The sequence below is a fragment of the Globicephala melas genome, chromosome 10, assembly GCF_963455315.2.
Source record: "Globicephala melas chromosome 10, mGloMel1.2, whole genome shotgun sequence".
NCBI lineage: Eukaryota > Metazoa > Chordata > Mammalia > Artiodactyla > Delphinidae > Globicephala > Globicephala melas.
Genome location: NC_083323.1, coordinates 85804583 through 85823748, shown reverse-complemented (window position 1 = coordinate 85823748; position 19166 = coordinate 85804583). Strand labels below are relative to the sequence as shown.

The window sequence follows — 19166 nt, the reverse complement described above, 5'->3', positions numbered from 1 at the left end:
AGTTATGTATTACATACAGAGAGATTTTTAAATGCCCCACAACATTGAAATATATTTTGGAAGACTGTTACCATTGTCATTCATTTAATTAATAGCAGTAAGTTGTAAATTTCTTGTATGCAGAGATCATGGTCTATATCTCTTTTCTTAGGATCTAGGTAGAAGTGACAAGTCAAAGTCGACCAGTCATTTATTGCTTTCCATTCTTTCGGGTGGGATTTTATATATATAATGATTTGTATATAACATATACAGTATTATATAATCATACATAGAATGATTTGTATGATTCTGCAGCTTTTTATTCCCACTCTGATTGTTAAGAATTTGACTCAGCTCAAGGTATTTTAGAGGTACTTTGCTGAGCCTGTGATTGTCAAGTATCTTTACATTTCATGTCTTGCTGCTACTGACTAGCACTCTCCCTCCCCCAGTCCTCCCCCCCAAAAAAGGGAAAAGACAGCCCTAGGTTTCGTCCTTACAGTGCCAGGGTCTGTTCACTGAATCACACTCTTGGGAGAGCTTGTTTAATATCCATTCTCAAGTCCCATTCCAGAGAGTCTAATTTAGTATATTTGAGATGGGTCCCAGGTATCTGAACTTTTAACAAACACTCTAGGTGATGTGGGTACATGTAATCTGGAAATTCTCTTTTCAAAACAGTAAAAAAGATCCCAGGAGAAACTCAGGGTGGAGTAGAACCACCGAGGTTAGTGTGGTTGCAGGAAAATCAGAATGTATGGGCTGCAGAGACATCTCAAAACACCAGGGGAGCCAGGGAACTAAATTAGAAACCACGGAATTCATGAATTGGAGCCAAAAAAGTAAAACCTGGATGTGAAACAAAATTCCTGATGCGTTAACTCTGTCTGCCTTTTTACATAAATGAATTACCAATCTGAAAATTGTATCTAACTTGTACATTCCCTGAACTTTCCACAAATATTTCAGATTTGCATTCTGACTACAAAAAGAGCAAAAGAAAGAAGAAAACCAGGATTTTCTGGCTTCTTCCCTTCCTTACCCTCTCTTGATTTCCCTGGAGAGCAGACGGGGGGATATTACCAGAGGCAAAAATATCCTAACAGATTTCAATTGAGGAGTTTCCTAGACCCATCATCACACTGTTCACCATTTCATGGGAAAAAAGGTAGGCTACAATTGCAGAGAAGAACAAACATACCAATGAGAAAGATTGCATCTGAAGCTGATTTTCCATAGTGCTGTTCCAGATATTTAGGCATGAAGGAGATCATATTGACAAATGCGTTGAATTGCAGCACACTTATTAGTATGAAAAGCATGTAAACTGGGTTGCACAAAAGACTTTTCATGAATGGTAAAAAATCTGAAAGGAAAGGATGACAACAGTGTCATACAAACTTGGCTTTGCATTTTATGACTGACTTTTTCTGAAACATCAACCTCCCCTCTAAAGTATGTTTTCCTGTTTTATAATGCACTTGTGTTTCTTGATTCTTTTTGCCCCTTGAAAGCTAAAATTGTATCATTGTTTTGGTAGCTTCTGCAAGACAGTGAGGCAGCTGAGTGGGAAGGGATCAGAACACAGTCGTTTTACCTTCACTAAGTTACTAACATGTCTTAAGGAAAAAGTATAACTATTACATGACAAAAATATTGTCCGAGTTCACACCATTTCTTTCTCATCTTCTCCCGTTGCAGAGCACAGGCTCCGGACGCGCAGGCTCAGCGGCCGTGGCTCACGGGCCCAGCCGCTCCGCGGCACGTGGGATCTTCCCAGACCGGGGGCACGAACCCGTATCCCCAGCTTTGGCAGGCAGACTCTCAACCACTGCGCCACCAGGGAAGCCCTATCCTTCTCTTTTACTTGTACTAATATCCTCTCTTCTCTAGAGATCATCTAGAATGAAAGATGCTTGTTCTCCTGTTCTGTCCTCTAAAGCCAGGAAGGAAAACAATTTGATAAAGGAGTTCACACTCACATATTGATTAATCATTCCTGAACATTTAAAATGTAGTTAGATGTGGAAATTCATGACATATAAATTTTCTCAAGTACTAGGCATTTCTTTGCTTCTAACGGTTCACAGTCTTTTAAAATACCAACCCCCAGGTCTCGCTCCCTGAGATCCTGATTCATTTGCTATATATTAAAGACCATGTGAATGAGTTAACCGAATGTTTTCCTGTTTGTGTGGACAGACAAAGCTCAGAGCCAAATTTGTGGCCAGCTCTAGCAAATGTTCTAGGTCACACTGTCTCCATTTTGGGTCAAAGTCTCACTTATAGTTTCTTTTCACTTTTCCTATCTTCATGTTGTCTGCCTTGATTTCCTTACTTATTGTGTATTATCCTGGTTTGCTTAATAAACAGCCTAAAATCCAATCTAGCAAAGTATCAATCAGTAAACAACTTGGAAGAGGAGGAAGCATAGTTTAATGCAAAGAAATGAATTCTAGTTGCAGAATTCATATTTATGAATAAAGTACATGGCAGAGAAGTGACTTGTGTTCACAGCTCTTTGGAGCTTTTGAAGTCACACATGTTTGTTGACATACTGTCCTAATAGATGAGTCTCAGTAGTTTCAATTTCTTTTCTAGATGTCATATACTAAGTTAAGCCCTTTCCTAGTTTATCTTGCAGACTATAAATGATATTCTGTGTTAAAATTCCCTACCTGTCCATACCGGCCCTTTGACAAGTGTTGTGAATATAATCGTAAGGACTCTGAGAATTTGTAAGATTCTGAATTGGCTCCTAATGATATGAGAAGTATTAAATTATGTTCAATTGTGGTTTAAGTGAATTTGTAACTGCTAAAAATTCTGTGCAAATTGATATTATAATTTACGGGTGACAGTAGAAGTGGCAACATCAACAATAATAATACTAGTAAGCAGTAATAATAGTAATATGTGTCAGAACTCCTTTTACCTTCGCCCAACAACTTTATAATAATAAATAGTATTTTATCCCTATCTTTGAGGTAAGGAAACTAAGCCCCCCACCACCTTCCAAATGGACACTCTTTAAGAATTCCAAAGCCCAGGCCATACCTTATACTAATTAAATCAGACCTCTGGGTAATACTACAAAATTTTTCCATGCAAAATTCCGTAGGTGATTCCAATATGTGGCCAAGTTTGAGAACCAGTATTCCTGAATACTATACATAGATTATCTTACTTAGTTTCCCATAGATACGCCTTCTGTAAATTATGCTTTGAGCTTTTATTGAGGATCTATACCAAAAAAAAAAAAAACCTGTTACATGAAATATGCTCCTGAATTTGCTGGAAAACAACTATGTGACTCAATATTACCTGTATTGTACATCATATAATTTTTTCTTTTTTTTACAACTTGTTACTCGGGCAACAATTTCTCTTTAAGAATTGTTATCCTTTCCACTCTCAAATATAGATAATTATATGACCTATAATTGAGGTGCCTTTTTTCTTTTCTGCCTTAACTTCCAAGAAGCTCACAGCTCAGCTAATACTTTTGGTTTCAGACCTATATGGTACTTATTTGGATTAGCGTATATTTTTTCCTCCTTTTGTTCTTGGTTTGAGTTTCATTTTTAATTAGACCTATGCTCTCTGTAAAATAGATTTTTTAAGGCAGATGGGACCTAATTTATTTATTTATTTATTGAGTACCCAGATTGACATAAAATTTCATATAAATGCTGATCTAAGTCAGGTTCTAAACTATATCATTCACTCCCATGTGGTAGCATGGGAAAACATTATTGTAGTAGCACAGCTAGACATTATTGACTGCTGACTGTCAGTGACAAATTGTTTTAACTCAGCCTAGCATATTGTAATAGACTAAGATACAGACATGACTATAGAAAATAAAAAGTAAATTGTAAAATATAAAATGTTTGTATTTGCCTTTAGTGATTCCAACGCTTTTCTTCCTGACTTCGCTTTGTTTCTCTTCTTTGTCATTTTTAATGGTCTCAGCAATATCCTCTAGTCCTTCCTTTGGAAGCGTTTTGGGCAAAACGAAAAAAGGAATGGCAGTAAGCACATTCACCCCTGCACAAACCAAAAAGCCAAACCACCATGCACCAACCCAACGAGTATCAATGGGAGTTATGGTCAGATCATCTGTAAAGAGATACACACAATTTTTATTAGCTTGAGTCATCATTTCCTTTATGAACTATAGAAAATTATTACAATTATAATTGTCAGGTTCTATCCAAGTACAGAAATTGCATATAATTCAGACATTGATAAAACTTGTCTGAAAATATGTGGTGTTACAATACTGTCTAGCAATAAGCTCGTTTGACTATCTGTCCTATCATGTAAGGAATTTATAAATAGGTACATATTAAAGAGCTACAAATTCTATTTCATTATCCTCAAATGATTGCTTGATTTAAAAAGAATTCAAACCTATGTGCTTAAATCTTTTGAAAACAAGAAATATGATTAGTGCAGTAGAAAGAGCACTGGATTTTGAGTCAGAAGATCAGCACTGTATCTTGCTCTCCTCACTGGTTTGAAATATTGAAAATTATTTAAACTCCTCAACTTCAATTTGGTCACCTGGAAAGTGGAGATTCTATCTAACTGAGGGTCAGATAAAGTAACAATTAAATGTGGTAACATACCTGATGATGCTTTGTGTACTTTAGACACTGTATAAATAGATTTTATGGAGTTACCTGTGTTCACCGATCCAGTGTCAACATAAACATTTGCACAGAATGACGCTAACGAAAGTCCAATCAAAGGACCAATGATAGCTCCTGTTTCTATAAACCCTAAAAATAAAGGAAAATATAAAGTTATACACCCACATAAAGAGTTCTAATCCCATGAAGAGTCTGAAGGTTGAATTGTTTTTACCTTAGATATTTTTGCCTTATGTGTTCAATCTGTAGGAAAATTAAACTTGGTGTATGTATAAGTAACAAGGATGTTTGTTTAAATGTTGAAACAGGAGCCTCCTAATTTGAAGCCACTTTCTCTAAGCCTCCAAATTCTCTTTCACACGCGGTTACAGGTAAAGATCTGCAGCTAGAAGAGACTGGCTGCAGCTGGGTGACCATATTGTGTGCAAACGCCCTTCTCGAAGATGAAAATATTCCTTTTCTCTTATGAAAGACTAACTTACTTAAAATTATCAGTGTGTATGTATGACTTCATTCCTTAATAATAATTTTGAAATAAAACTAAGGAAATGGGAACCTTTAAATTCTATGGGGCTTCCCTGGTGGCGCAGTGGTTGAGAGTCCGCCTGCCGATGCAGGGGACACGGGTTCGTGCCCCGGTCCGGGAAGATCCCACATGCCGCGGAGCGGCTGGGCCCGTGAGCCATGGTCGCTGAGCCTGCACGTCCGGAGCCTGTGCTCCACAACGGGAGAGGCCACAACAGTGAGAGGCCCGCGTACCGCAAAAAAAAAAAAAAAAGATGAGATTAGTGGGACTGTCCCTATTATGATTCAAAGCCATTTTCTCTTGTGGTATTAGAGACTGGTTAAAGTGATGGCCTTTTTCGGTGAGTTTTGTTGTGTCTTGTGAGTAAACTATTACTGTGTCCGGTATTGGAATAGAATTATCACTACTGTATCATGGGTGGATATTTTGATTCTATGGTTCCTTCAGTATTACAGCTGGGATCTTACTATTAAGAAAGTCACAGTATAGAGCAAAATTCTTTTGTTGCCTTCCACAGTCATATTTTTGGAGGATTTTTAAAGAAATGCTATGTTATGATAAATATCTTGTGGCATATTCCTCAGGAAAGCTTCACTCCCAAATGTATCACTTGATACAAAACTATACATTCATTTATTGTCTTAGTCTTGTACCTTATGACTACCCCTTCTTTGAGTTTTCTTCCTCTTACTCTATTCACTTAAGTAGAAGTATTCCCTAGTATTTTATCCTAGGGCTCCTCACTATGTAGCATCTGACCTCCTATGGCAACCTCATTTCTCCCTCTTGATTTTATTTTTTGTCTCTGTATAGATGATTCTTAAATTTCATGTCCAGCTTTTATGTTCTCTCCTAAACTCCAGAGCCATACATGGAATTGTTTTCTTGATGTATAGTTAATTGACTTATAATTATTTAATTATACACGGATTATTAATTAATAATTATTACTTTGATTTTCAAATTTAATTATACACATATTTATCAGATTTTATTGATATATAATTATGTAGTTATTTATATACTAAACTTTATATGGACAATGTCTTATTCATCTTAATACATGTAGAGATTATCCATTGTTTCTATGTGTTATATACCCTAATATTTGTTGAAAAAAGAAACACATATTTTAACAAGGTGTTTGCTAATTTATTGCAGGTGAGCATTCTGTAATCTTTCAATATAAGCATGTGAATGGATTTCAAAGACTGAATAGAAAAACACTGAAAAAGATTATTGCAAAATCAGTGAGTCATCAAAATCACCCAAAGTTGCTTGGGATAATCATTCCTAAATATTTTAATCTCCTCATTACATGTAGCTCTGTTACTATCTTCTCTCACCCACTTTGACTTTTCTGGTTTTAAAAAGATATTTCTACTTTAACACAAAAACGTCTCTGTACTCAAAGTTATGATTTTATAACCAACAACAGATGGAGTAACTAAGGAATATAAGCAAGTTATGCATAATAAATTAAGAATATTCAGGAGATTGTAAGACAACATACAAGGTGGATCTTAAGTTGCCTATTGTGGGAGATACTGATAGATTTTAGAAAATGAATTTTCAGGAAACATTACCAAAATTATGAAGACAGATATTTGTGAAAAATATGAAACAGCCTGGCTATTATAAAGAAATTGTGATAAAGAGAAACTATATAGGAAACTAAATAGATAAACTGAGTGCAGATCTAGTAATAAGTAAAGAGCTCATATTTAATAGATAGAATCAGTATGTTTCATCAACATTAAAGAGATATTTAAAATAGTTAAGAAAAATTATACTGCAAGAATTTTTATAAGAAATTGATTATAAATACTACAGATAAAATGACCAATATAGAAATTATAATAACATATACATGAAGTGATGAAGACCTGAACAAAAACACAAGTAATGAAAATAGTGAGAAAGGTTTTGAACATGAGACATTTTGGAGAAAACATTGCTAAATCTCTTAACAGATTGGGTATAGAGTAGTGCCCAGCAAATGGAGGAGTCAAACAGAACTCCAGGGGCACTAGATTAATGGCATTTTCAATAGTAAAAAGCAGGTTTAGCAAAGTGGCTTATTTGGAGTCAGCCCATAATTTCTCCATTCAACAAACTTTAAATGAGGGCCAGTTGTGCCAAAGCACTGTGCTCATCATTCTGTTCATCACTAAGCATCCAAATAAATAACTAATATCCATGCTCAAGGAGCTTACTGTCCTGAAAAGAGGCTAAGGCAGATTTTCCAACTCACCAATATATAAAGGAGAGTTTTCAGATTTGGCAAAATCCTCTATGTAGGAAATACCCAAAGGCATGATGGGAGTCTCACCAATTCCACGTATAATATTTCCAACTAGTACATACACCCACATTAATGATTTAACTTCCTTCACACATTCTGCATTAAAAGAAAAAAAGACATTACATTAGTGTTTTGGTAGTGAAATATTAGCAATACTTAATTCTAAGTTTTTGGTAGGTAAGCATTTCACAGTTCTTATGTGACCATGGCACCTTGCCAACAATGTACTATGCCAGCAATGACTCACTGGGACACCCCTTTTGCACTTTCTGACAGAGTACTTACGTATGGCCAACAATAAGTGGTACGCTGGAGCCAGTTCCTACTGGCTGGGGAGAGATGAGTATATACATCTCTTCCCAATTCAGTATTTAGTGATAACATGCTGGTAGTTTGATGAGAGTATTTACACCACAGAAATTGACAAACACTAAAAATCAAGGCTTTTTTTTCCCTCCAGAGAGTTAGTTTACCAGCAACTACTAAACTTAGTTAGCTGTTATAAGTGCTACCCAATATATATACTAACTCTGAGGAGAGGAAAAAACACAAATATCTCTCCCTAGAATTGAGACTATATTTATAAGATTTATGTAAGAGGCTCACTGAGTTTTGAATTCTCTACAGTTCTAATTACTTTATAGAAATGAAAAATATTTAACTGAGTAGTAACCACATTTTCTCTATAAAGCCCACTGTATACTGTGATCACCAAATAACTTCTTTTTAAATTGAAGTACAGTGACTTACAATACTATATTAGTTTCATGTGTACAACATAGTAATTTGATATTTTTATAGATTATACTCCATATAAAGTTATTATAAAACATTGGCAACATTCCCTGTGTTGTACATTACATCCTTTTATTTATTTTATACCTAGTAGTTTGTACCTCTTAATCCCCTCCTCCTGTTTTCCCCCCCTCCTCCCACCCTTCTCCCCACTGGTAATCACTAGTTTGTTCTCTGCACGTATGAGTCTGTTTCTGTTCTCTTATATTATTCGTTTCATTTTTTAGATTCAACATATAAGTCAAAACATACAGTATTTCTCTTTTTCTCACTTATTTCACTAAACACAATACCCTCCCGGTCCATCCATGTTGTTGCAAATGGCAAAATTTCATTCTTTTCTGCGGCTGAGTAATATATTCCACTGTGTATGTATTCACCACGTCTTCTTTATCCATTTATCTGTTGATCACACTTAGGTTGCTTCCATATCTTGGCTATTGTAGATAATGCTACTATGAACATTGGGGTGCATGTATCTTTTTGAACTAGTGTTTTTGGTTTTTTCAGATATGTATATATATATATCCAGGAGTAGAACTGCTAGATCCTGTGGTAGTTCTATTTTTAATCTTTTGAGGAGCCTCCACACTGTTTTTCATAGTGGCTGCACCAACTTAGATTCCCATCAGCAGCGTACAAGTGTTCCCTTTTCTCTACATCCTCACCAACATTTGTTATTTGTTACCTTTTTAAGGACAGCCATTCTGGCAGGTGTAAGATAATATCTCATTGTGGTTTTTGATTTGCATTTTCCCGATGATTAGTAAACTGTGCCACCCACAGATGTGAGGGTTCTGAACACAGCTGAGTCTCAAAATTTCTTGTGAGGCTATCTCTCAGTCATTCCCAGTCCAGAAAATCATAGTCTCCGTTGCTGGGTATTCATATTTTTATCTATGATGAGCACAATGTTTATGTCTATAGATCATAGGCAAACTCCAGGTTTCCTCTAGGGCAAAACTGAAAATATCAGGTGATTAAGGAATCAACACATTTCCCTGGAGAGACACCCAGCTGGGAAGGTTTTGTTTATCTACTACAATGCACATTAGGAAAAATAGGAAACAGGACCTGAGTCATTCTTTGGCAAAAGCCAACTCAAGGAGAGAACGCGGGCTATTGCTGATGTCACTGTTTTCTTTTGCTTCCCCAGGGGGTTCCTTTGATTTAGAGTTTCTGAGACAGCTATTCTTATACTCATTTGAACTATTTTGATTCCCTCTTATCCCATGCTGGCGGTGAAATTCCCAGCCTAAGGAACCACCGTAACTTCCACTAATATGAATCCAGCCTGAAAATGTGCCCATCACAGGAAAAGAAGTTCTGGTCTGAGGTAAATTAACAGGGTCACCTGTAGACTAAGTATCACCAGATTATATAGGTCCTTTAGCACATGAAGGGGCAGAGGCAGGTATGCTGGTGCCTGGGACTGCAAGAACCTGGAAGAAACACCATTATTGTACACTATCGTGCTGGATTAGGAAGTAGTCTCTGGTAAAGAGGGACAACTGGGCAAAAAAGACAAGTTCCTAGTTCAGAAGAAAGAGACTATTCAGAACTATAGCATACTTGCCTGCTTTCTCTGCTATAGAATATCAATAATATAACACAAATCTTTTGAACTTTGTTTCTACCTCTGTTTCCTATTTAGATAATTGTATAGACCAAATCATCAGTATAAACCCATCCTTCTAAGATGTTTTCCTCTAAGGAATTAATTTTACAGTGGCCCTTGGGTGGATGTCTTTGATTTTTAAATAACTGATTTTTAAATAACCATTTTAAAGAACAGACAAGGCAGGATTCCCTGGTGGCGCAGTGGTTGAGAGTCTGCCTGCCGATGCAGGGGACACGGGTTCGTGCCCCGGTCCGGGAAGATCCCACATGCCGCGGAGCGGCTGGGCCCGTGAGCCATGGCCGCTCAGCCTGCGCGTCCGGAGCCTGTGCTCCACAACGGGAGAGGCCACAACAGTGAGAGGCCCGCGTACCGCAAAAAAAAAAAAAAAAAAAAAAAAAAAAAGACAAGGCAGTCTTAATAGGTATATTCAAATATAAGAGGCATTACATTTTCTATTATTAGCCATTCCTCTTCCTTATTCTCCTCCATGATCCCCTCTAAAATCCTTTAGAGGGGAAAAAATATCTTTTTGTTCCTCTACCTTACTTAACCAAACGCAGTAACTCATTCAAAAACCCTCCACAGAAAGTGTTCAGTTACAAATTAACTAAAGTAATAAAATGAAGCAGACAACCTGATGGATCTTCTGTTGGTTTGAAACTCTGGGTTCCGTTTTCCATACACAAGAAACTGTTTGAGGACAAATTACCAGAAACTGAAACTGTAGATTCATATTCATAACTGTATGAACACAGGGAAAACACATTTGTGTTAAGGAGCCAATGAGGACAATGTGAGCGTTGTGAAGATGCTCCTGCTTCACTTAAGATACAACATCCAAACCCAGGAAAGCAGATGTCTTTTGATGTTTGCCACCCAGTCATCATAGATTGACATCATCAAAAAGAACTTGCCACTCACGAAAATGTGCAATTCATTGACAGCCAGCTTTCAACTATCTGCATATGTATGGTCTATCCTTTAGATTACCTAACATCAATGCTTTGTGGTTTTTAGGAGATCATTTCCTGGAAATAATTGCTGTGGATAAGGAACTAAAAGGGAGAAAAATAATAGACTCTACGAAGTATAATAAAGAAGATAAAGCTTTGGGAGGAAAAACAACACAACAAACAAGTTTCCAACTTTGGATCCTCTGAGGTTTGCTCGTAAAAAATATACCCCACTTTCTGAGAATTCAAACAATAATCCCTTCATGCATTCATCAATCCCCAAGAAAAACAAAATATTTGCCCATCATAACGAGAGACCTTTGGAGATTCAAACACTGTGACAGTGCAATGTAATGAGTTTTTCTCTTCTCGTAAGGACAAAAGGGTTAATACACTGTGACCATATTATCTTAGGCAAATTACCACAAGATCCCATTCCCTTTCTCAGAAAGTAAATTATAAGCTGCAATAATGGAAGAAAATATGTCCAGCTAAGTCTCTCTTTGGTAGAAATTATGCTGGACTGGTTTCTATATTTCTAGTAGATAAGAGAAATCCAAAAACAAAACAAAACACACACACACACACACACACACACAGAGACAACCTTGCCCTTCTGAGTTCCAAATGAGCTAAAGAGTGCTATGCTTGTATGTCACTGATAGTTCTGATTTCTATGCTATAGAACATAATAAAAAGGGTCAAAATGCCTTCCCCTTTGAACAATTGTCCAGTCATGGTCACAGAGTGGCTGTGAACTGTGGACAAAGGCTTCTCTCTCCATACCCATGATCCCATGAGACTTGCCAGCTTCAGACAAAAAAAATAACACCTTTGGCAGAGAGTGGAAAGAAATGTAAATAATAGCTGAATATTACTTGATGTTGTCTTGGACAGGATAGGAACTAAAAGGACAGTAAAAACTCTTTGCCTGAACACTTCTGATCCCTTCAGAAATACCTGAGAAGATAACATATCATTTTCATTTAACTTATCCACTAAACCCCAATAACTCATTCAACGTTCATTCATCCCCAAAACTTCAGCAAAATGACAGTTGATGGATTATAAAATAGTAAAGGAAAAGGCATAATGCCACAAGGATAAAGAAAATGGAAGATCTGACAAGGAGAAAGAGATTTTGAATATTCGACAAGAAGATAAAGATTCTGAAAACGGGAAAGGAGATGAGTGGTCACTGAACTAGAAAATATGAGAAACACAAGCCTAAGTGCGTGCCTGCAGGGGAGGAACCAAACATGTACCACATATCCCCGGAAAGTTTCAGGCAGGATACAAGATACTTCTAAAGGCGGGAGTGGGTATGATCCAAAAACATCAGAGGATTGGTTTAAAGTGTGTATAAAGAACAGTTAAATCCTTATAATAGACACCCTCCACCATCCCAACGAACATGGCCTTAGACTGCAGAGAGTCAAAACAAGCACATTGAGGATAGGAGGCCATACTAAAACCTGGGGATATTAAGTAAAAGAAAAATCTACATAGTGATAAAAGAGACTCCCACTCCCACCTGGCTGGTAGCCAAGCTGCCATGTCTCAGGCAACAGATTGGAGAATCCCTGCCTGAGTTAACTGACAGGTTATGGACAGTTCTGAGCCATCTCTAAAACACCCAGTCCCTGTGCTGGGAAGAAGCCCTCCAACAACCACATCCTACACATGTACCACAGAACTTCTGGTTAGCTTGTTGTTGCTATTCCTCTCTCTCAAATATGAATAGCTAACCAAGGACCGCCAGATATGAAGGAAGCCTATAACATAAAGACAAAGACAAAACAAATAAAAAACTGTACACTTGAAATGCAGATGGAAAAGACATTGCATTCTTAAAGTAAGAGCAAGATGTTCCCTAAAAAGATACATTCAAAGAACAAGAGTCCTTAAAACTTAAAAATATGAGAGCAAAAGTCAGAAATCCATTCAAAGGTTTGGAAGATAAAGAAATCTCCCCCAGGGACTTTCCTAGCAGTCCAGTGGTTAAGACTTCACCTTCCAATGCAGGGAGTGCGGGTTCCATCCCTGGCTGGGGAGCTAAGATCCCACATGCCTCGCAGCCAAAAAACCCAGAAAACTAAAACTAAAACTAAAACAGAAGCAATATTGTAACAAAGACTTTAAAAATGGTCCACATCAAAAAAAACAAAAAATCTTTAGAAATCTCCCCTAAAAATAACAAGAAGGCAAAGAGATAGAAAGTTGGAGAGAAAAGATGAGAAAACTATAAGCTTAACTCAGGATGTAACAATATTCAAGAACAAGTAGAAGTTCTAGAAAGAGAAAGTAGAGGGGTGGAAGAAGGGGGGACATTTTCAAAGAAACAATACAAGTAACTTTTACAAATGTCCAGATTGAAGGCACCTAGCACGATAAAGGAAAATCATTTACACCAACATGATTATCATGAATTCAAATTCTGGAGTTTAAAGGAAAATCCCAACAGCTCCTAGAGAAAAGAAACTGGTCACAGGGGTTAGAATGGTATAGGATTCTCAAGAGTAACACTGGAAACTAGAAAGTATTGGAAATGATGTCTTCAAAATCCCTAGGGAAGGGGTGGCCCAGTGGTTGGGAGTTCGCCTGCCGATGCAGGGGACACGGGTTCGTGCCCCAGTCCAGGACGATCCCACATGCCGCGCAGCGGCTGGGCCTGTGAGCCATGGCCGCTGAGCCTGCACGTCCGGAGCCTGTGCTCTGCAACGGGAGAGGCCACAACAGTGAGAGGCCCGCGTACCGCAAAAAAAAATCCCTTGGGAAAAAACTTCAAACCAGAATTTTATACCATCCAAACTGTCACCGGGTATGGGAGTAGAACAGGAATATTTCCCGATGTTTAAGGTCTTAAAATTATTACTTTCCTTGCACACTTTTTCAGAAACCTATTAGATGACATTTTCCACAAAAAGAGTAAGAATGAAAAGGAAAGGAGAAGATATTACTACCCAGGAAGTAAATAACTGAATGGAAGAAAGAGGTAAAACAAATTCCCAAGGAGAATGGTGAGTGAAAATTTCAAAGGAGCAGCCATGCAGCAGGCCTGGAGAGTTCCCAGTTCAGATTGCAGATGGAAAATTGATGATGACAGGAGAGGGATCTCAAAGACAAAAATGAAACCCTCTGATATGTACGACTATATTGAGAAGACATTGTCCTACCGGTAAAGAATTTGCTGATGATTAGTGAGACATAAAAAGAAAATGAATCAAATATAAAATGAGGGAATTATTAAATCCAGGGAAAATAAAAAGTGATATAAGAAAGGGAAAATAACAGCATGGTTCAGCTGAAATATGAAAAACATTTACATAGTCACACACATGGAATAGTGAGTATGATTTTATAGGAAGTAGGAAGTCAATATGTATATTATAGAACACTAAAGTATCAAAAACTAAAAGGATAAACATTTACTTAGAAATATGGAAGCAAATAGAAGAAGAAAGAGCTAGAAGAGTCGGGAGTAGTTGCCTCCGGAGAGGAGTAATATGAGCAATGTTGAAGGGATGGGCGACAATGCTTTTTTCAATATAATTTTACTTTTCACAATTTTGCACACATATTACTTTGATAAAAATTTAAAATGAAAATCAACCTTCAGACTGGTCTATCCTTTGGTGACCCATAATTAAACAGAAACTCAATTGTAATTAGAAGTGTCTAAATAGTCCCTAGAAAGGAGTAATCCCAAACCTTGCCAGGTCCTAAGAATCTTTTCATCAGACTCAACTCCACAAAAGAGTTGTCCCAAATCTCTATTTCATAAATTGACGTGTAAGTGGAAGCCAGGCAGCTAAGAGCACAGAACAGGCGGGTGGAACAGAATCTGAACCTTGCAGTTTCTATTACAGCGCTCTGTGTCTTTAGGAGCATTGTTCCTAGAAAGAAATCCAAGCTTATTTCCTGCAGAAAGTTGCACCTAAAGAAATCATCAGAGACTGCAGTACTTACCGGTCCATGAGGAAATGAGGTAGTGATTGTAAGAAACACCCAAGGCCCATAACCACACATCCAACACCAATCATTATAGGTCTATGCAGTTTAGTTCCAAAATAACTCACAAATATAATCAACAAAAGATTTCCTAGAAAAAATTGATGTGAAAAATGAATATTTCAATTAGTATGAACAAGGTCTAAATTAACAGCCTCACCCAATCATTGACTATCCAGCATTTATTGTATAATAAATATCTGAAATACTGGGAGTGGTGCTAGGGATGCATGAAATAAATGAATAGGACGCAACCCCTGCCCTGAGGGAGAGCTCTGTTTCACAATGTCTTTTAACAGAAGTTCTTGACCTGCTATCTATAAACCCCAAACGAGTCCATAGATAGAAATCAGGTGCTCCATGAACTTGAGTGAGAAAAAAAATTGCATCTTTATTTCCAGTAACTTAATATTAGTATTTCCTTTGACTGTGAAAGTAGACACAAACTACATTAGTATTAACAGTATGTATGATTTTGTCATCAATTATCACCAACAGAAGTTACAGGTATTTGCATACGACATTACAGTTGTTGCAGATACTTCAAAATATTATTGACACTGATGACTACTTCAAAATTAGTGTAGATATTGTTATTTAATGTGATGGTAAGAAGTATTATTATATAAGCTGCTTTTAATATTTTTATAATTTTATTTCAGTATAATTGACTTCCTTTGTACCCTTAGGGTTTTTATTTTACGCAATTACATTATTCTGAGATTATATGGCATCAGATTGCCAAAGAGGTCCTTGACACAGAAATGTTAATAACCTCTGCCAATCTCTTAGTGACTCTCCATTACCTAGAGGATAAAAGGTAAGTTCCATAGCACACACACACGAAGCTCTCCAATAGTCCATTTCTTACCCCTGCCCATTTCTCCAGACCTATGTTCTAGGAATTGCCACCTGAAGTGTGGCCAGTCTATAACACTGGGCTGAATGTTGCTTCCTACACAACTACCATGCTGTTTCAACATTACGCTTCTTCTTCTATTGGAATTCTCTTCACACTTATCTAACCCTGTTTCGTCACCCAGAAAACATTTTACTTCAAGAGCCTATCTTCCTTAAGTGAGGTTGTGTCCCTCCTCTGTGTTCCTATAGGACACTGCATATACCTATGTCACCAAACTTACTGCATTCAGTTAAATTATTTGGCACCTATGCCCTCCATTAGACTGCGAGGTGAGTTTACACAGGGACTCTACAAGGAGTGACTTCTGACTCCGTAGCCAGGATCTCCAGAGCCAGCAAACGGGTGGCACAGAATGAGGTCTGAGAGAGTTGAGTGCTAGTAGACAAGATCAAGCATCACCTGTTTCAGTCTTGCCTCTATCCCATCCTAATTTTTCTTTCAGATACTGATTAAAAATATTAAAGGCAACTTTCATCTTGAAGGAAGTAAAAGCCATTACAAAACTGTAAAGGAGTGACATTTGTATTTCTCTGCGGGTTTGTTCACAGAAGAAATCTTTCCCTCCTTCATTCTTTCTCTCTGTCCTCACATCTTCCCAGTCGGCCACAAAAATCAGAGCCTAAGAAAAGGCTTTATTCTTCCCTAAAAGCTGTTTCTGAAATAAATTCAGCGAGATGTGAGAGCTGTTTCTTCTTCCCTCTGCACTTAGAAAGGAGAATTGTCAACCTCCCAGAAACAATAGGAGAAGAAAAATATTTGCTTTTTTTTTTTTTGAAAACAGATTCCTTTGTTTCCCATGATATCTTCTAAACATGAAAATAAAGCCCTAAGGGTTATCAAATAATAGATTAAATATTAGTACTCTAAACACTCTGCTACTCATGCTAGCTAACCAAAGGAGTATTAGAATAAAAAGTCCCGTGACGGGATATGTGACGATGTTTAAGTGTTATTCAGGGATAATATTGAAATGAATTGTTTCTCAACATATTCGAAAGTGAGCTAGGCTATTTAAGTCATTTTAGAAAATACATAAAATACATACATTTAGAAAATACATTAAATACAATAGCTAGGCTATTTAAGTCATTTTAGAAAATACATTAAATGGAACAAAGTCGTTTTAGAAAATACATTAAATGGTACAAAGCGGAAAATAAGGAGAGTAAAATTCAGACTAGCTCCCTGGATAAAATAATGTATAAAAAGAAGTAATGGAAAAGTAATTCATTACCAATCTCAAAGCTTCCATTAATAAATCCAACTAGAGATGTTGGGATGTTGAATTGTCTCTCTATTTGTGTGAGCATGGAATTCATATAAGATCCGGATAGTGTTTTGGATACATACGCACATGTTATTGCCAACAGAAACATCTAGGGAGAAAAAAAGTGCAAGAAAACATATGAAAAATTTATTTTTAAATTGTACATTTGCCACCCGTTGGCAAAATATCTTCTACCAAAAGACTGATTGTCTCCAGCTCAAGTAACTCTTGTATTTGGAAGAAGCTTTTAAAGTGATCTCTTCTTCTGGTCTTCCATACTATGTTCTCTCTTTGAAAATCCAAAGTGGGACTAATTGATTAGTGATATTGAATTGTGTAGGTCATTTGTAGCCTCATTATTTTACGGGCACGTCTTATACATACACAGAAGCAAGTAATCATTCTAAACAACATGTAGCAAACGATTTAAATTGATCTTCAGCATTGCAACACTATCTGTAGTACAAAAGAATATGTGTATGTTAATTTTTAAAAAGGAATGTGACGTTATACAAAGACATTATTTCTGTAGCAAATCTGCTTAAGTTCTCTCGAACAAAGTAATCTGCAATTTATACAACATTCTATTGCTACTCATTGCCAGTTAATTTATTTAAAGCAATATTTTAATTACAAACCATACAAAAATGTTTCTAAACTGAACAAGTACTTGCTATGATAAACGAATATGAATACAGTACAATAAATTTCTGCATATTGAATCACACTTCCTAGGTATTGATATAATTCCAGACAGCAGTCAGGCTGACACCATCTGTAACAAAAAAATCAAGGACAACTTAACAGATAGAACTATTGTGATCAGCAGAAAGTAGTATGGTTTTACTAAAAAGTTAAAATTTTGATAGTTTTATTAAGTTGGAAGTGATAAGATTTAGGTCTTAGTAAGGGATTTGAAAAAGGAGCATTGTATACTGGGTAATCATAAGTTACGTAGATTAATTACTGCTTCAAAATCAACAAATTATAGATAAATATATTTATGTCAGCCTGAATGGTAGTCCCTAATCCTATGCCATAGGGCTTTTCCATCTCCTGATGACACTTCCATCCTGAGAGACCATTCGATTTACTCTCCAGCCAGTACACTCATATCTATAAAATCCTCACCCCTCCATCTTCCAATTTCTCAATCTTGAACCAACCCCACAATTTATAATGCACTTTGTACACTCCCTTCAAGATTATTCACAATCTTTTCTTTTTGTCAGTCTCCAACTCAGCCCCATGCTCTTCTTGACCAGCAAATGATCTCAGCAACTTCACCTTCAAATCTACCCCTCCCTACCCCTCCAATTTCCCTCCCATCTTAAAAGGATGTATCCCTCCTCCTGTATAAGAAACTCCCTCCAGCCATGGTCTGGAATCCATTCTTCCCATTGCTGAGATCCTGATTCATCAATTGTTGACCCCCTCCTCTATTTTCATCCTCATACTCTTTACTCTCTCTCTCCCCACTAACTTATAAATATATCCAAGACATTTCTGTCCTAAAAATCTTCCCTCATCCCTGATGGTAGCTCCAGCTACCATCAAGCTGTTTGGAAGAATAGTCTAGATTCATTGCCTACACGAACCTTCCACTCACTCCTCAGTCTAGCCTCTCTTGAAGCTACTCTATAAGTCATAAACAACTTCCTGATTTTCAAATCCAATAGGTACTTCTCAGTCCTCAGCTAACTTGATATCTCCGAGTCATTTAAGATCATTAATCATTCTTTTCTTCCTGAAATTCCCTCCCCTCCCCCCATGCATACCTATATCTCCACCTATCGCTAGACTCTTTCTATCCAGTCTTTTCTTCTCAGGCTTTTGTCTCATACCCTCCACTTTTTGCTATATACGCTCTTCCTAGGAAATCTCACTTATTCCCATGGCTTTAACTACCACCCAGATGCTGAAATCTCTCAAAGGTATACACAGTTTATCTTAGACAACTGCAATCATTTTTTAGTCTCCTCTAGTCTTTCCCACCTCCAATCTCCCTTCCACCTCCTGCCACCACTAATTTGGAGCTTAATAAATGTTTGTCAAACAGATGAATAAAATGCGTATTTAGCATGTGACTCCACTTCCTGAAACTGTTTCGTGGCTTCCCATAAACA

General features: G+C 37.0%; 1 protein-coding gene across 8 annotated transcripts in view; it reads right to left on the bottom strand.

Moving 5' to 3' along the window:
- SLCO1A2 (solute carrier organic anion transporter family member 1A2) overlaps nt 1–19166 on the bottom strand; it is a 114072-nt gene that overhangs the window by 32087 nt on the left and 62819 nt on the right. For 5 of the 8 annotated variants that reach the window (XM_060305982.1, XM_060305980.1, XM_060305981.1 and 2 more), the window contains 7 exons: nt 17008–17149; nt 14810–14942; nt 10522–10628; nt 7421–7567; nt 4671–4769; nt 3886–4104; nt 1184–1348 (listed from right to left, as the gene is read on the bottom strand). In XM_060305982.1, coding sequence (XP_060161965.1) covers nt 1184–1348; nt 3886–4104; nt 4671–4769; nt 7421–7567; nt 10522–10628; nt 14810–14942; nt 17008–17149 — 1012 coding nt within the window. Of the gene's footprint in view, nt 1–1183; nt 1349–3885; nt 4105–4670; nt 4770–7420; nt 7568–10521; nt 10629–14809; nt 14943–17007; nt 17150–19166 lie in introns of those variants that run through there. The other 3 variants (XM_060305986.1, XM_060305985.1, XM_060305987.1) reach the window with 3 other exon arrangements.